The sequence below is a fragment of the Poecile atricapillus genome, chromosome 1, assembly GCF_030490865.1.
Source record: "Poecile atricapillus isolate bPoeAtr1 chromosome 1, bPoeAtr1.hap1, whole genome shotgun sequence".
In the NCBI taxonomy this organism is placed as follows: Eukaryota; Metazoa; Chordata; class Aves; order Passeriformes; family Paridae; genus Poecile; species Poecile atricapillus.
The window spans coordinates 49,697,851-49,714,729 of record NC_081249.1 but is presented as its reverse complement, the minus strand read 5'-3'; the positions used below and the strand labels follow the sequence as shown (position 1 = coordinate 49,714,729).

Here is a 16,879-nt window from a genome sequence, read left to right as displayed (position 1 = left end):
AAATAATTTTACAATTCTTACAGCATTGCTGCTGTGGAGTGATTTTAGAAGTCTATAATCCCAGTCTCCTAAGTTAAAATTGACAGCCTTTCCTGGGAGCCCATCTTGAACATGTGCTATAGTTTCTTTTGGTTTTTTTGTTCTGTTATTTTTTCAAATTTTGAAATCCAGAGACTAAAGTCCAGTTTGGAAGAAAATAAGTGAATAAATAGCTAGTAAAAATTTCCGTTTATCTAACTTCTGACTTTCCAGTTGTTGAGATGAGCTCATCATGGTACAAATTAAGACCACCTTTAAAGTAGAAATTGAAGAGGAAAATATAATGACATTTTTAAATCTGAAATGTCTTGTATCCCTGTGTGTTTCTGTTGTATGGAGAAAATCCAAGAGGAATGTCAAATGAACAATTGTGAGTGTGTTTAAAATCCACCTCTTTTGCCTATTGGTGATGGATGTATCAGTTGTAGATGATCATGGATCATAGAAATTTGTACTCCATGTGAATTTTCTTCTTACTGTTTCTGTGTAGAAAAGACCACTTGAAACCAATTAGACTTCCTCCTTCACTATGTTTTCCAGTCTTGACTGAGCAGGGATTGTTATTATCTAGACTGAGAGATGTATATTTAAAAAAAAAAAAAAAAAAAGATGGGTGTTGAATATGAACACACCTTGCATTATTAATCATTGTTCTTTTAATCTCATCAGTACAGTGGTGAACTGTGTAGCAACAGGGCTGTTAGTCATAAATTATTCATATCTTGCTAGTGTTTAAAACAACAATAATAGTAATTTGAAATTTTAACGAAGTTGCAAACTAATTTTTAGAAAATCCTGTTGAGTTAATTGCAAGGATGGGCATTTCTTTTAGTACTCTGTACTGTGCTCTGTAAAATATTCTAGAAGTCTTTATCAGTAAAAAACCCAATGGTGTGCCTTACAAACTGTAATACTTATGTCTGGTAGTCATTTAATACATGTATTTGGACAGACATCTAGCCAAGCGCCAAATATTTCTTCTTGGAGTTTGTTTGTTTGGTTGGTTTTTGTAAACTCGGCTTTTTTTTAGTTGAGTGTTAGACTAATGCATACTGCTTTCGTTAGTGTTAAAATTATTGCTAGGCAGTGAAGTCTTAAACAAAAAAACAAAATTCCAGTGACCTGTAAGATGGATAGATTCTTAGTGTCAGATAGTAATTAGAACTTTCATTCAAAGTCAAGAAGTGCTTACACTGTTTTGATTATTGTACCAATCATTTTATCCCCTTCTTAACAGTAACTAGTAAGGTAATTAGTACAGTAACTGTACTAATGCAGGTTCATTTGCTTTTACTATGTTCTTACAATACTGTGTTTTCTCTGATTTTGAAATAAAGGCTGTAAATTTGAGGCTTTCAGTCTTTGTAGTAGAAATTCAAGTGTGTCCTGCTTTAGGGCAAATTTTGTGAGGAAACCTCTGAAGGGGTCTCCTCTAAAAAGCAGATTTTAGAGGCCCTTCCTCCATCTGGTTTGGGGGAAACAGAGTGGAGCATACAGTCACCCCAGGACAAAATGATAATGGCAAAAAATGGTATTTCTCAGTTAGAGGTATGTGAAGTCTTTCAAAAATATCTCAGTAGTTTTTCTCCATCTGAAAGTGTTTATGTTATAATACAAGTCCAGGAATTCATAAATCCTTAATCTCGAACCTCTCTGTTCATATGTGTTAAAATTATTTGAAGGTTCATAAGCTGGCTGGTGAGAATAAATAGGAATATTCTTTCTTAGCTTTAAAGATTTCCAGTGGCAGAGGATATCTGCCACGTGCCTGTAGTGATGTTTTCGAGAGAAGACAGTCGTTCAGTGCAGCACACAGTGCCGGTTGTAATGAGGGAAATCAGGAGTTAAATGTACCGTACTGTGGTAAGTGATTGTCACAGTACTGTTTTTTTCTCCTTCACTTCTACAGTCTGACAGAATGAATTATTGTCTACCTCTGATACAGAAAGAGTTGATGATTCAGCACTTACAAAGCTCCATTTTTTGTACAGTGATGTGGGACAGGGAATGGTTCTTCTCTTTGGCCTTCTGTTGGGGAGCCTGACATGACCAGTGCTACTCTCCTTCTTGGATGTCTTATGGGATTTTCCTGAGAGAAAGCAAGAAAATCATGTTTATCAATTACCAGACATATGATGTTTCTGTGTCTTGTTTCCAGTTTCTTCTGGGGGAAAAAAAACTGCATGGAAATTTTTTGGAGTGAGTGAAAACATCGGAACACAAGCTGATTGTTCTTCATCATAATGTTGCTTCAGTCTGGCTCGTAACCCACAATTGATTGCCTAGGAAGTGTAGATAAACAAAAAGTATTGGTGGATATTTTTCTTAATGTCCCATCTTTTTTCATTCTCTCTTCCCTTTCTTCCTCTTACACATTCTAAGAAATATCCCTGCTTCCTGGATAAGATAACATTTCAACTCATGCCTTCATCATATCCAGATAAGGCTGGAGTAATTGACTGCATCTGATTATGAAGCTCAAGCACTGGCTTCCGAGTTCAGCTACTGACTGTTGGCTGTGGCTTGAGTTTTTCTTGTCCAATAGGGCTTAGTTGCTGGTTCTTAGTTACCTTCCAGTGTTATTTTTAGGCCTTTGGTCCTACTTTTTGGGGGGTTTGGGGTTTTGGGTTTTTTAAACCATTAAGGTATTGAGAGTCAGCTGCCTAAAGAAAATTATTTTAGCTCAGGAACACCGTTGACAGCTGTGACTTGAAAGTTACAGGGACAATAAAGCTCACAAAGCATAGAACAAATGGCAGAAACTGGATACAGCCAGTTTATGGCTACTATGGTTACAGTTCCATTTATGGAACACCTCTCTTTAGGGTGTCAGGCAAATACAGAGAATTAAGTAGCTTGGAAGGAGGCCTTAGTCTTCCTAAAAGGTCTTTTAATTTCCTGGATTCTGAAACACTATCCCACAAGTTTTCCCAAAGAAAATCTGTAGTGATTAAAATAATTGCAAATGCAGCACACATAATTCCTGAAGTGTATTGGGAGGTAGCACTCAGAGATGAGGTACTGAGGTACTGTCTTGGTGTGAAAGGATGTTGGATGTGGAGAAACACAGGTCTCCTTCTAAAAATGACTAGCTAAGCTTATTTTATTTTTTTTTTTCAGGTGAGGGAGTGGAGTTTAATTCTTCTGTGCTAAGCAGAGTAAAAAATAGTGGAGATAGTGTACATGCTTGGAAAACAGCCTGTTATTACTCATGTAGCCTGAGAAGGTAGAAAATCAGGATTCAATCCTTTCTGTAAAGACAATATCCCAGAAAGCCTTTCACAGAGCCAGCAAAGTGGGAATGTTGAGCCTGTGATGCTGCATAGCAAAGAATAAGCACAAGGATAAATGTGAAGGAATTGTAGGTGACCGCTTCCTGAATGGCTTCTTCTAGTTTAAAATATTTCCAGCTATGTAGCCTGCTTAGGGAGTTTAAATAGGTAAATATGTTGCACAGGGAAAATTGTAACTTGTTCTGGGGTTTAGAGTACTATTTATATGAATAGTTGAAAGATTGCCTTAGCTCAGTCTCTGTATGCTCTTCAGTAACTGAAAGCTAAGAAAACCATGTATTTCATTCCTCTACTAGTACTTGCCACTTCTGGTCCTTCTTATGTTCTTTTTTACTCAGTTTCTTAGTTCTTGTTACAAGGAAACCCTTACTATCTTGAAGACAGAATGGGGTGCTGCAAAGTGGAAAACAAATGACAGTTGTTCGTGCCTTATGCATTATCTTGCTGCGCTGAAAATGCTGTTTCCCACTTTGCCATTTTCCTTGCTTAAAGGATCAGCAGAGTCAGTAGAATCCAATGGTTGTTTCAGTAAACTGTGAAAAGAAGAAATGTGTATCTAACAGCTGAAATAGAAGAGGGGATTGATCCAGCTGGTCCCTGTTATGAGTAACTTTCTAGATCATGGAAACAGGTCTGTTAAGTGTTTCTCAAAGAATAACACAGTAGTCTGTTTTGAATCGGTGACTCAGTATCAACACCTCAGGACTCTGCTGGAAGCATTTTAAAGCTCTTGCTCACTGGTTTCAGAGGAAGCCTGGGTCAGCTGGTTCGTCCAGATTTCTGAGTGCTTTTTTTTGCATTGCTGCCTGTGCAGTGCCCTGGTGGAATACTTACAGCAGTGCCTGGGCACTGAGAGTTAAGCTTCAAAACTGCTGTATGGATATGTGAAAAATATATACCTCTCATTCTGAAGAACAGGAATGCTAACTGAGAGTCAGTATTGCTCTTTCAGACACCATAAAGTAATGAACACAAGTGGAAAGATAAGAATGTAGTGGATGTAAGTTTTCTCATGTTTTTGAAAAAAAATTGTGATGGGCTGTATTCTTTGAACTTTATTATGGTGTCCTGAGGTACAGAACCTGAGGATATTAAAGGATATTAAAGAATTTGTAATAAAGTTTGATTTTCCCAAGGAAGTCTATTATAATGTATCATCTCTTGTTTGATCATACTGTGGCCATTCTAAGTGAGGAGTAGTTGGTAAAGAAGAATAATGCAGCTTATGTAAGTTCCAGCGGTCTCTTTGCTCCTGGTGTTCCTTTTGACCTGCTGTACAGAAATAAAGTTTTCACAGCTGCTACATATGACTGAAATGACACTGTCTCTAAAGTGTACTGAAAAATTATTCCTTCATTTTAATTCCATAGATATCATGATGAAAGAATGAAAAAATATATCCTTATAATGCTCCAACAATAAAATATTGTTTGGATGGTTCCCTTATTTCTAGAAGGGAATTTCACATCTGAAATAGACTTGGTTTTGTTTCATGCTTCTAGAAATGATGTGTAAAGAATTAAAAGCAAAATGTTGTGTGTTTGTATTTTTAACATAGACTAATAAGAATTGGATATTTTAAGAAATAAATAATTTTCCCTTTCTTGATGATAATTCAATCAGTTACATTTTACTCAGTGTTTTACTACTATTTAGGGAAAAAATTACCTTCAGTCCAATAGAGTTAAAAAAATTCTAGTGCTTTAATGAAAAAGTTAGAAAATATTGTCTTAATTGGTTTATTTATATGTTGTCCTTCCAGTTTCCTAAAGCCATAGAAACCCTTCATTTTTAAAGAGGAAAGTCTTAACTGTGGTTTTGTTGTGATATAGAGATGTTTTAATGCATTCGGCAGAAGTACAATAAAATGTAGATGCTGTGGGTGTTTGGTTTACATTTGTGCTTAGAAGAGGATGGCAACAGTTGGTTCTTCCCACAGAAGCTCTCTTGACTTCAGCATCTGAGAGTCTGGAAATGTTTGTGCATTTTGCCAGTTTTATGTTTTCATGGTTCCAACTTTTTATATAAATACCACAGTAAAATGTGGAAAAATCCAGATCTTAACTATAATCCCTTAGTATTAAAAATGTGATGTTCCTGAACTATTTGCAGATGCTGTCCAACTTTAATTGCACTTAAATTTCAAACCCCTATTTTGTATCGGTTTTTGTCCTCACTTCATTTTGACATGAAAGTGACAGAGTAGAAAAGCACATTGCTGCTTAAATGATACTTCAATTGTGTATTTACTTCATAAGTTTATAATAAATTTCACGCTTACATTGTCTTACCCCGCTTACCTTTTTTGCATCTCCGTAAACCTGATAGATCAAATCTTCCTACTGGCTGTGTAACTGTGTTGGCAGAACTAGGAATCTAAACTCATTAAATATAACTGCTCTGTGCTTTTTTCAATGCCTACCAGTTAGTAGGCTGAAGTAGTAGTGCCAGCAATGAAAACAGAATAGCTTTTACTACATGCTGCATAGGTGAAGTGCCTAGAAGTGCCTATTGTAATGTTTTTGCTATTAGCCAACATTTAGACATACGGATTTACAACTTGTGATCATTTAGAATAGAATAAAGTAGGCTGGAAGGGGCTTTTGAGTTCTGCAGACCAACCATGCTCTGTCCAAAACAAATTGCTCAGCAACCTGTCAAATTCTGACTTTCTCAAGGCACAAACTCCACAGTCTCCTGGACAGCTTGTGCTAATGTTTTACTATTACTATTATTTTTAAAATTTATTTTTAAATGCCTTCCTTATAAAGTTCAAATTTAACTGTGTTTCACCCTCTTGTTTCTCATTGTTTTACTGTGTGCTGCTGAATCTGTCTCCATCTTCTCTGCGCTCTTCCTTAGCTAGTTATAAGCAGTAGTAGTCACGTGAGAAAGAAGGGCCTTCTGGAATATTGGGGAAAAAAGGACAAATTCATAGGAAATGCAGATAAGGGTGAGGGGTGTAAAGTAGTTTCTAAAGTGGCTTTTTGTCTACTGGTTAACTGAACCAGTGAAAAACCAGGAAGTGTTTTTCAGCAAGGTCATTTAAGATAAGAAAAGAGACAACCAAAACTATGAAAACAATCTGTAAAAATAAAGTTGTGAAAAAGTGAATCCTAGATACAAATGCGTGGGTGTTCTTGTGCTGCTGCTGTTGTTCTTCCTGAGCTCCTCTAAGACTTCTGTAATATAGACAAGTATTTTTCTTTTTTTTTCTTTAATAAGGTAAAAGCTCAAAGACATATAAATTAAGAATTGTCAGCAGTGTGATAAGCAGTGTTTGAGAAAAAGATTCTGATACTCTCTTGTGCTGATCTAGAGAATTATGAAGCTGCTATTTTATCTTGTGTATATAGTATCACTAAGTTAAGAGAAAGTGAACAGCTGAAAATGAGTGAGCCCTCAAAGAAGCCTAACTGTTCTTTACAGTAGGTATTTGTAGAATAAAATTTCTTGGATAATCCCTAAATAATTGGAAAGGAAAACAGCAGCAATCTCTTACCTTTTTAGACAGTGACGGTGTCTAAAAAGTGTACTGAACTTCCTGCTGTCCTAAAACAGGAATGACTTCGTCTTCCCATCCTGCCATCTATTGTTCATATGTTACCATCTGTCAGTCTCTCTTACACAGGGACTTATGTTTCAGTTTTTAAAATCTGCTTAATTTTCAGAAGGATATTTCTATCTTTGTTTCTAGGCCTGCGTGAAACCCTCTTGACACACAGAGAGATACCTTCTTTGCCTATTTTGGGTCTATCCTTAGTATTTGATTTTTAGTTTATGATTCTACAGTAGAGTTGTTAGTCTGGCTGTGTGTTAAGATCACTGCTTGTCATACTAAGCCTATGCTCTTGCTGTTCTCTGTAGTGCTGACCATCATTTTTCATTGTTGCTCTCATTGTTTACTGGAAGTTAAAATTTCTCAGATTGTGAAGTTTGTAGGTGGTATGGTAACAAGAATAATGAAAGGTTCCCTGTATCCACGGAGTTTTAGTTCCATTAAATTCTTAATTCAGGAGTTTGAGTAAACCATTCTTGGGTTTAGTTAGCATTTTGTTGACTTTGGGTTCAAAGGGGTTTGTTTTACTTTTGTTAGTTGGTTGCTTGGTGGTTTTTTTTCCCCCAGTGGTATAGAAAACAAGAAGAGAATCTAAATAACTTATTTGTCCAGTAACTTAATGGGATCCTTTATCCTTGTCTTTCCTGGTTTGTGGGGTCTTTTTCTAGGAGAGTGTTGGTTTTTTTGGGGGGGTTTTTTTTTGGGCATTTGTACCCTTATTTCATGTAATATTGCAAAATATTAAATTATATTGGAATGGAAAATGGAATTTTTCCGTTGTGTTACTTTTCCTGCAATAAAAATGGTAGATTAATCACTGGCTTAATAAGAGAAGTACTAGAAGTACAGTTAATATTTTAATTCACCCATACATGTAGTCCCTCCTCTTTTGAAATTTTTTAATTTTTGCTATTCACAAAGTGGTAGTTATCTTCACAATGTAGAAGGTTAGAACAGAAGTTCAAAATACACTGTCTTCTGTTTCATCAGTTACTAAATTCTTAACACTTCCCCTTTTCTCCATGTTCATTCAAAGATCTGTATATGCCACAGTGTACAATTGGTTTTTTCGTATAATTGTGAATGGTCATTGTGTGTGTATTGTAACAATTCCTGAATTCAGTTATGTTCTTCAAGACTGACAATGAAAAGACTTCAAATTGTCTTACATCATCTCTAGTTATTAATTCTGTAACTGTTGTTGTGATGCCTAGTTCACTTGAGTACAAGAAGAATATCCAATTAAAATGTCAGTATCCAGTCTTCAAAATATATTGCTCCATCACAGTTTGAAGGGATTTTTCTTGTAAAAAGTACACCTACTAAAATGTAAATATTGTGTGGTTTTACTCCTAACATTTTTTTGCTTGTAGGAGCTCCAGTATGACCACTGGTGCCAGGTATTTTGAATTCATGGAGTCAAATAATACCATAAGTTTTTTCATGTGTGCTCTGACTGATGGCTCTGATGTTTTCTAGTTAACGTGAATATGCAGTACTCTTCTGTTTTGTGACAGAACACTTTTAAAATGGTTGAAATGCTTTAATGCTTCAGTAAATAGTTCTGGGAGTGTTTCCACTTCTATAAAGACTATTTAAATACATAAAACATGGGGACTGTGTGTATTCGTGTGTGATTTATTCAGCCTTATTTATTAAAACTTGTATTTCTTTTATTCTCCTTATATTTTAGGAAGCATGTGTTGTTTTAATGTGTTTTAATCACATTGTGGATACTCCGTTATGCTTTTGAAAAGATAGGTTTTTGAGTGTAGTTGTTTAATATTATGCTTTTTTTTTTTTCTTTTCCAGTTCCTGAAACAGTTGGGTATACATCCTGACTGGCAATTTGTAGATGTTTATGGTATGGAACCAGAACTGCTTAGCATGGTGCCAAGACCTGTATGTGCAGTACTACTTCTCTTTCCAATAACAGAAAAGGTAAATGTTTATTTAATAATCAGTTAATTGCTTTGGTCATAAGTGAAATGGGAATGAAAGTTTGAATCTTGTACTTTGCTGTCATATTAGAATCAAGATGAGACTCCAGCTTTATTCAGGAGACATCTTCATTAAAAATATCACAAAAAATCCTTCTTTCAGAACCTTCTTTTGATAACCTTGCATGTATATTTCTGATTTCTTTTCAAATCAGAATGGGGAAAGCTAATGTAGAAGCACAGAGAAATATGCCTCACAATTTAAGGCAATTTAAGGTATTTTTCATAATAAGCACAGTGAAATGGCTCAATTGTCTAATTTTAGCAGAAGACTCCAACAGCATAAGGAAAATAAGAAATAGTGTGTAGGACAATATGCAACTCCTTTTTTAGTTTTTCTTCTGTTACACTGACAATCTTTCAAACTTCAATCCACTTCAGTCCACTTCCAGTTCAGTCATCAGTACTGATGTGGCTTTCACTTCTTGGACAGATGGAACATATTATTAAGGTGAAAGACAATTTCCTCCCTGTCTTTCACTATGTTGGACTTTGAAGAACTTGCTTTGGTTAAACCTTCAATGTGCTTATTTTGTGTCATGATGCTTTTAGTAGTGTGATTCATATTGATCTTTCAATTATAAGAGTATTACATGATTGTGATAAGGTCAGCCAGAAAGATTGAAGTGAGTCTGTCCACAATTCATTCTTTTAATATGTCTCTCAAAAATAATATGTAGCTTATGAGGACAAATCACTTACCTATTGACACTTAACTTCTACAACAAGAGGTGTTTAAATAGGGAGGAGTGACAAGTCAGTCTTCCTACACATTATGTCCTGTAAACTTCTGAGTTCTCAGTTTTTCCAAAACAGCTATGCAGGCAGTAATTTTCAAGCTTGATTTCAGCCACCTTGACAGTTTTGAGCTTAGTCAACTCACCTGTCTTCAGGAAATGTCCTTTCTGTCACCTTTGAGGCATTGTTTTCTGTGTGCTGTCATTTCTGTCTGGCTGCTAGTGCTACAGGACAGCTCCTTTTGTGACTGTCACTTTTCTTTTGATTCCCTGCTTGTGCAAACCTTTTTTTGGATCATGCTATTGGGAGCATTATCCCATGGGAAAGAATAACCTTGCTCTTACTGTTCCAGAAAGCGTATCTGATTTCATCCTAAAGAAACATATGACAAACAAAACCAGAGAAACATCAATCAGTCAAATCTGAGAACCAGCCAAGTGTTCAGCATATTAATCCTTCTGAAACATAAGGGACACAAGTGTTTCTGTCAACTGTCTAGGCTGGCTGTGTGAAGGATGAATGTTTCATGGGAGGTCCCAATGTTCTGAAGCTTTTGTTGGTCAGTGTGAACTCCACAAGACCCTTGAGCATTATTTTGTATTTCTAGAGTAGTTTTCCCTCTTCAGCCTCCCTTTCGAAATGGCCTGTAAAATTACACTTTTATTTAATTTATGATTTATTTGTTTCTTGGCTGTGTCTACATTTATGAAAGTGCCTATTAGTTTTCCTGCCTTTGTAAACACTTTTCTTACATGTCTATCTGTTCTTCTGTCTGGAAGTTCAGTTGTTTTGTGGGTCCTGTATATCAGTTTCCTTGAACTTGCTTTTAGGGCAAGCTACTCTTGTTAGCATACAGATAATTTTAGGATTGTTGTCCACTTTAAAGGTCAATGGCTTTCTTAGTCTGCATAGTAGATTGTAGACAAAGTGAATATTGTGGGTGTTGGCCATTTTGGGCCCAATGAATGAATAGATCCAAATGAATATAAATTATGGCATACATCTTAGGTTAGGAGGAATGTCTCGAGGTGATCTGATCTAACCCTTGCTCAAAATTGTAGTTTTGGTATTCTCAGCATTTATATATTTATTTTTGCTGTGAATTTTATCTGTTTGGGAGGGAATGACTGGCAGCTGTATTCCTCGCCTCTCTAGTCTGAACTTTTTGTTCAGTTAAACTCTATGAAATTTTTATCTCAAGGCTGTTTTTGTTAGCTTGTAGATAAACAAAATTAAAATAGTTTATAATGCTCTTGCTATTACTTAGCCTATTCAGAACATTTAGACAACCTGCAAACGTGGAATAGGATGCTGAAAAAGTGCTTTGATTTTGTCACTGACAGTACAGAGAGCCCAAGGGAAATTTCTCAGGAGTTTGCAGGAAGTGTTCCTTGATAACATTCTGGATTCATACTTTACTTTCATCATACTTGTATGAAAAGCCCATCTACTTCAGAATTATTTTTTTTTTTGTAAGTAAAAGAGGCAAAGGAGGAAGCATTGTCTGGAATATTTGTGGATTTATTTTTTCTTTTTCTGTTTGAAATTAAAATTTAAAGAAAGAAATAAAATAAACAAAAACCTCAAACAAATCCAGTAAAAAAAACCACAACAACACACTCCTCCCCTGAAAAATAATCAACAAATCACAGCCAGAAACAAAAAAAAAACCCCACAAAACCAACACACTATTGCACAGTATAACAGATATTTTAGTCAAATATGGTCTTTATAAAACAAGTATATTAGATTATTCAGTCAAAGCAAATTCTCTTTTTGATACAGAAAATAAAAGTTTACTTTATGAATATGGCTTTAGAAGGGCCTGTTCTGGGGCCTTGGGTGTTATATAGATGTTATTTTATATTCCTGGGAAAAATGAAATGTAACAGTGGAATTTTTAAAGAATGCTTCATGACGATTAATCACCTGAAGTATTACGATTTTTTTGATAGCACTTTGACACCTCTGTCCTTAAAAAGCCTTTAGTGGCACTGAAGAGAGGTGGTGACATGAGCTCAGATCAAGGAAATAATTTGAAAATTTTTGGAGTTCTGTTAGATAACACATATTCAAAATGATGTTTCAAGTGTGAAGGCATTGGGTTAAGAAACAATATAGAGGTCAGGTAAGTTTACATGTATTTGTTGGACCACATTTAAATGGACACATTTAAGTGTGTTAAACATTTCAAATGTCAGTATCAATTAGCTGTTGTGTTTTATAAATTGATTTGTCTTGTATAACATAGCTAATTGTACAATTTGTGAAATGTCTTTAACTTTCCTTCTAGTATGAAACCTTCAGAACAGAAGAAGAAGAGAGGATAAAAGCTAAGGGACAAGATGTCAAATCATCAGTGTATTTCATGAAGCAGACCATTAACAATGCTTGTGGAACAATTGGGCTAATTCATGCTATTGCAAACAACAGAGATAAAATGAACTTCGGTAAGATATTTTTGGTTTGGTTTTTGTTGGCTTTTCTGGTTTTTTCCTTAGCTATGGGAAGCCATGGAGGGAAGATATGTTTTGTACTATTTTTTTCTGAATATAACTATTCATAAAGGCTAAAGGAATGCATTCTTACCTATAATTACAAAATTAATATTTTATACTAATTTATGAACTAAAGCACTTAAAACATTGCAAAGTGCAGCAGGCAGCAGTTAATCTTGCAGTCAGCCTTCTGCATCTTAAAAATACAGTGCAATTCTATCTTTAGATCATTTGTTGGATTCTGTAAGCTGTGAATAAAGTTGGAATTAAAACATGACACTAACTATGTCTTTTTAAAATTTTTTTAAGAAACTAATTCATCACTGAAAAAGTTCCTAGAAGATTCATTATCTATGACTCCTGAAGAGAGGGCCAAATACCTAGAAACTTATGAAGTTAGTATCATGTGTTTTTACTTTTATTTAAAACAGTGTAAGAATTACTTGCATGAGCCAATACTGTCTTTGGGGGTTGACTTAAGCACCTAAATAAATTTGATTTTACAGTGAGTTTGTGATCAGACAGTTGCTACAAAGGAAACTCTGCTTTGATATTTTAAAGTATTCCTGCCTGTCCATAGCTCAGTCAGCAGAACAGATTTTGTCAGTGTTCTCATCCTTATTAATTCCCTGGCTTAGTTTAAAAGTACTTTAAAATGCATGAGAAATGTATGCATAATCTTTTTTTTTTTTTTTTTTTTTTGTGGATTCAGGATGTAGTTTAATGGTCAATTTAAGCTGATCTGGGGCTATTGCTGAAAGGATGGTCCTTTCACTGCCTCTTTTAATTTGTGTCTTCTAGTCATATCTCCATGCCTTTAGCAGTTGAGGCACACAAAGAGCTGATTTGGCTGAAATATGATCTCCTTCCCCTACCATCCTAAACCATGAGATGAGCTAGCTGATAATGTGGTTAGCCACATCATTAGCTCTATTTGTAAGGATGTGGCAGAAACATCTGGCCAGTGATGGATGGAGAACAGTGCTATTGCTCCTGATGGTAATGATGGTCTTCTCTCAAAATTAAAACCTTGATGGTTTTTAAGTCAGAGTTCACTTTTAGCATATTGTGAAGCCCTCAGGAATATGAGTGTTAACATCTGGCTAAAGGAAGTAGTAACAAACAGAAACATCAGAGATTTATGACATTTTCTATGGAAATGTTGGTCATAAAATGACTGATTAGAGCTTCTATCTAAATTATTTTTTCTGCTCAAAATGAAAGCTAAAAAAATGCTTGTTGTGTTTTCTGTGTGCAAAAGTGCCATTACAAATTCTCAGATACTTGACCTGAATTGTTATGAAACTGAAATAGTGATCTTCTGAGATCCTTAGAAGTGAAGATTATTTGTTTATTAACTTTTTTATTTATTATAAGCACTGAACAAAAATAGTTACATCTATGCAATTGATAAAATGAAGTGCAAAAATGGTTCTTGCAACAGTGAAAGTCTCTCATTTAAAGTCTGATTGAAATATATTTTAATTTTAGGCTATTCGTGTCACTCATGAATCCAGTGCCCATGAAGGTCAGACTGAGGTATCCATTTTTTTAAAAAGTCTTTGTTTATGTCTACTTTGAGTTGAATATAATTGACATGAAAGCAATCATATATTAAAGGTTTACAGTGGAATTGAGATTATTGCTTGGTTTACAGTACTGTGTAATTAGTCCAAAATGAAGTGATATTAATGCAGGGGAAACCAAACTTGAAGCTTGGGGTCTTTTTATTTGTTTATTTGTGTGTTTTGTTGGGGGGGGTTGTTTGCATTAGGTTTTTTTAGTTCTTAAATAACATAAAAGATCTTTCTTAGCTTCATTTCAGAGTAAAACAGACAGTAACAGAATCTTGAGGTTTTGATGTTGCACATTTGTAGGTAAGACTGTAAGATTCTTAGTAACCATACAAGTGTAACAAACATGAGAGTTTGAAAAGTTATAGTTCAGGAAAAGAAATAGTCCAATAGTTGGTTTGCAGTTGTGTGTGTGCTGTTTGTATACAATACAAATTCAGATAAATTCTCACTCATATATACATTTATAAGCATTTATGCCCCAACAGATTGTGTGATACGGAAAAAAACAACCTGAAAGCTGACAAAACCCTGAAAATAATCATGAACTTGACCATTAAACATTTTTCTGCTTCAGTCATACTAGTTTTCCATCTTTCCAGTTCAGATTTCAGTATCTGTTCCACAAAAAAAAAATTGGATTGTTGCTAGCACTGCTTTGTTTGACAAAAAGAGAAAACACTTCTATGTTTGGCTGTGGCTCCAGTGACTCATCCATTCTCTCTTTTTTAAGTGCAGTAGGTGATGCTTTCTTTTTTTTTTGTGCAGTGTCATCTATAAAATGTAGGAGAAAGCAAAGCAGTCCTTTCTGCCCCCCCTTGCCCTGTCTGGAAATGAAAATGATGAGAATTGGTTTAACTATTTCTGTTATAGATACTCGACTTCCTTTGTAGTATTTTCTTTAAAAAAACACACCACTCTCTCTTCTTATCTCATTCCCTAAATTAGTCGAGGTTCTATATATCAAGAAGCATCTGAACAAATTTGTGTTTTTTTCCTTTTCTAAGTAAGAGACTCAGAAAATCTGGTCTGGTTTTATTTTTTAATTTGTTTTCAAATGAGTCCATTTCTAGATACTCTTGGCCAGCTCAGAAAGGGTGATTATTCCAACAACCTGCTGAAAAATGAATATTTTCCTAAGATCTTTGTGAAAGAGAATCTTCTTTAGTTATTTTGATGTACTGTGAGGTTCATGTAGGGAACTCTGGTCTCTGCATTCTTCTGGCAGATATTATGGAATGATTGGGAAAGAAAATGCAAGGGCTGTGTGTTTTGAGAGTCCTCATGAAGATTCAGGAAGCACCTAAATGATGTTGGAATCTCCTAATAATGGACAGCTAACTTCTTGAACTTCCACTAATTAATTTGTTTCCTGATCAAGATAACCACAATACAAAAGATTAATAATTGCATGGAAAGATGAAGATTTTTTTTCATAATAAAAAATTACAAGGTTGTCTTAGCAACCATGCCTAAACACAGTTATTGAATAGCTAGTTTCCTTGCCAATTATTTATTATTCCATTTTGTATAACTCTTTCTGTAAGTAATTCAATATGGATATTCCTTAGACTGGCGAAATAACTTTTTCCTGTCTTTTTGTTTCCAAAGTTGAAATAGTACAAAGACTGAATACATTTCCCAGGATCATTTTTTCAGAATAGTTCTAATCCATCAACCAAGGAGGGAAGAAATAAGTAAGTTTTGTTACAGGAACATCAAATTCTCTGGAAATCTTGTCCTACCAGATGGTAGTTAAACAAGGCAGCAAGGCCTCCCTATTCATTGGTACCTGAGGACTTTAAAGTAAAATTCTTTTTAAGTGAAACAAAATATGAAACATGAAATGCTGAGAAGTGTAACTGAGAGTTGAAGTGAGTTAATATTTTCTTCCTTCCATGGGTACATTTTAAATGTCACTCTTTCCTCTCCAGGTAGTGGTTGAACAGTGTGATCTTGCAGGTGCTGAAGTTAACACATGCAGGTCATAGGAGGTTGTTGACTTGTCCTGTGGGATAAGTTGAGGATTTCTAGCACCTTTTGGGAAAGAAAGAAAGAAGAGAATCCTGTTCCTCCTGCATATCCATTACTTGTTACAATTACTTTCCTGAGAATTTAAAGCTCCTTTAAGAGCACTGGAAAGGAACAAGGTTGCCTTCCTATGACTGGGGTTTTTGACCTCCATGCACCCCCTCAGCTGTCCAAATAGCCAAGGCATGTTGCATAGAAATCTTTCCTTTGAGTAAAGTGGCTTATTTAGTTGCTTAATGATAATAAGTGCTGTATAGTTAGTGCCTCGTTAACAAAAAGTCCTTTCTAGGTCTCTTACAGATTTAAAGACTGTCAAGAAAACATGCAGGCCTACGTTTTCTTAGGATTATTAACTTGGCTTGTGTTTTTCAGAAAAAAGCCTGCTCTGTGGGTAGTTCTGTCCCTTAGATAGGTATTGCATACTACTGTCCACTCACATTTTTAGAAAGTCTTGCTTAAATGTATTTGTGTTAAACAGAATAACTTCCAAAAGTGGGATGGATAGCAGTCAATTCCACTGATTTGTTTAAAAAGGAAGGATGTTTCCTTCCACCATGCAAAGCACACCATCATACAATTGAGATAAATTTTCTGGAATCATGAGCTGCAGAAGGTTTAAAAATTGCAGAGAGTACAGACAGGTTCTTTTCTGATGATACTGTTTGGTGGGTTTAGGTTTCTTTTTTCTGTGTTCTGATGTTTCAGATATTTGGGGACTCAGTCTTTAATACTTCTGAGTAAAGTCTTTATTTGTTGATTGCCTTTGATAGTCTTGCTATGTCTTCACAGACATTTTTTATAATCTCAGTGACTACTTAGTTTTTACAATATGCTAATGCATTTTCTACTTTTTTTTTTGTTTCATGTATGTAAATATTTCAAACCTCAAAACAAGTCTTGCTAGAAAAATTATAAAAATAAAATAATAAATAACTAATGAAATATAATATAATAATTAAAGTAATAAAAATCAGAAGTATAAGCATAAAGCAGTGCTATCTTCCTAGTATCTGTGTATTCTGTCATCTTTTCTGGTGGGTAGGATTTGTTTCTGTTTTAGTATAAACTGAAATCAGATTTTTTTTTTTTTTCCCTCCTAAATTTCATATGTTTTAAAGAGCTCTTCTCAGGGGGGAAAAAACCCACA

General features: G+C 34.9%; 1 protein-coding gene across 1 annotated transcript in view; it reads left to right on the top strand.

Annotated features, from left to right (window-relative positions):
• The window catches only part of UCHL3 (ubiquitin C-terminal hydrolase L3), a 41,921-nt gene that overhangs the window by 1,311 nt on the left and 23,731 nt on the right, over window positions 1-16,879 (top strand). Inside the window, exons 3-6 of the mRNA XM_058828401.1 lie at window positions 8,704-8,832; window positions 11,923-12,079; window positions 12,437-12,522; window positions 13,619-13,666. Coding sequence (XP_058684384.1) covers window positions 8,704-8,832; window positions 11,923-12,079; window positions 12,437-12,522; window positions 13,619-13,666 — 420 coding nt within the window. The remainder of the gene's footprint in view (window positions 1-8,703; window positions 8,833-11,922; window positions 12,080-12,436; window positions 12,523-13,618; window positions 13,667-16,879) is intronic.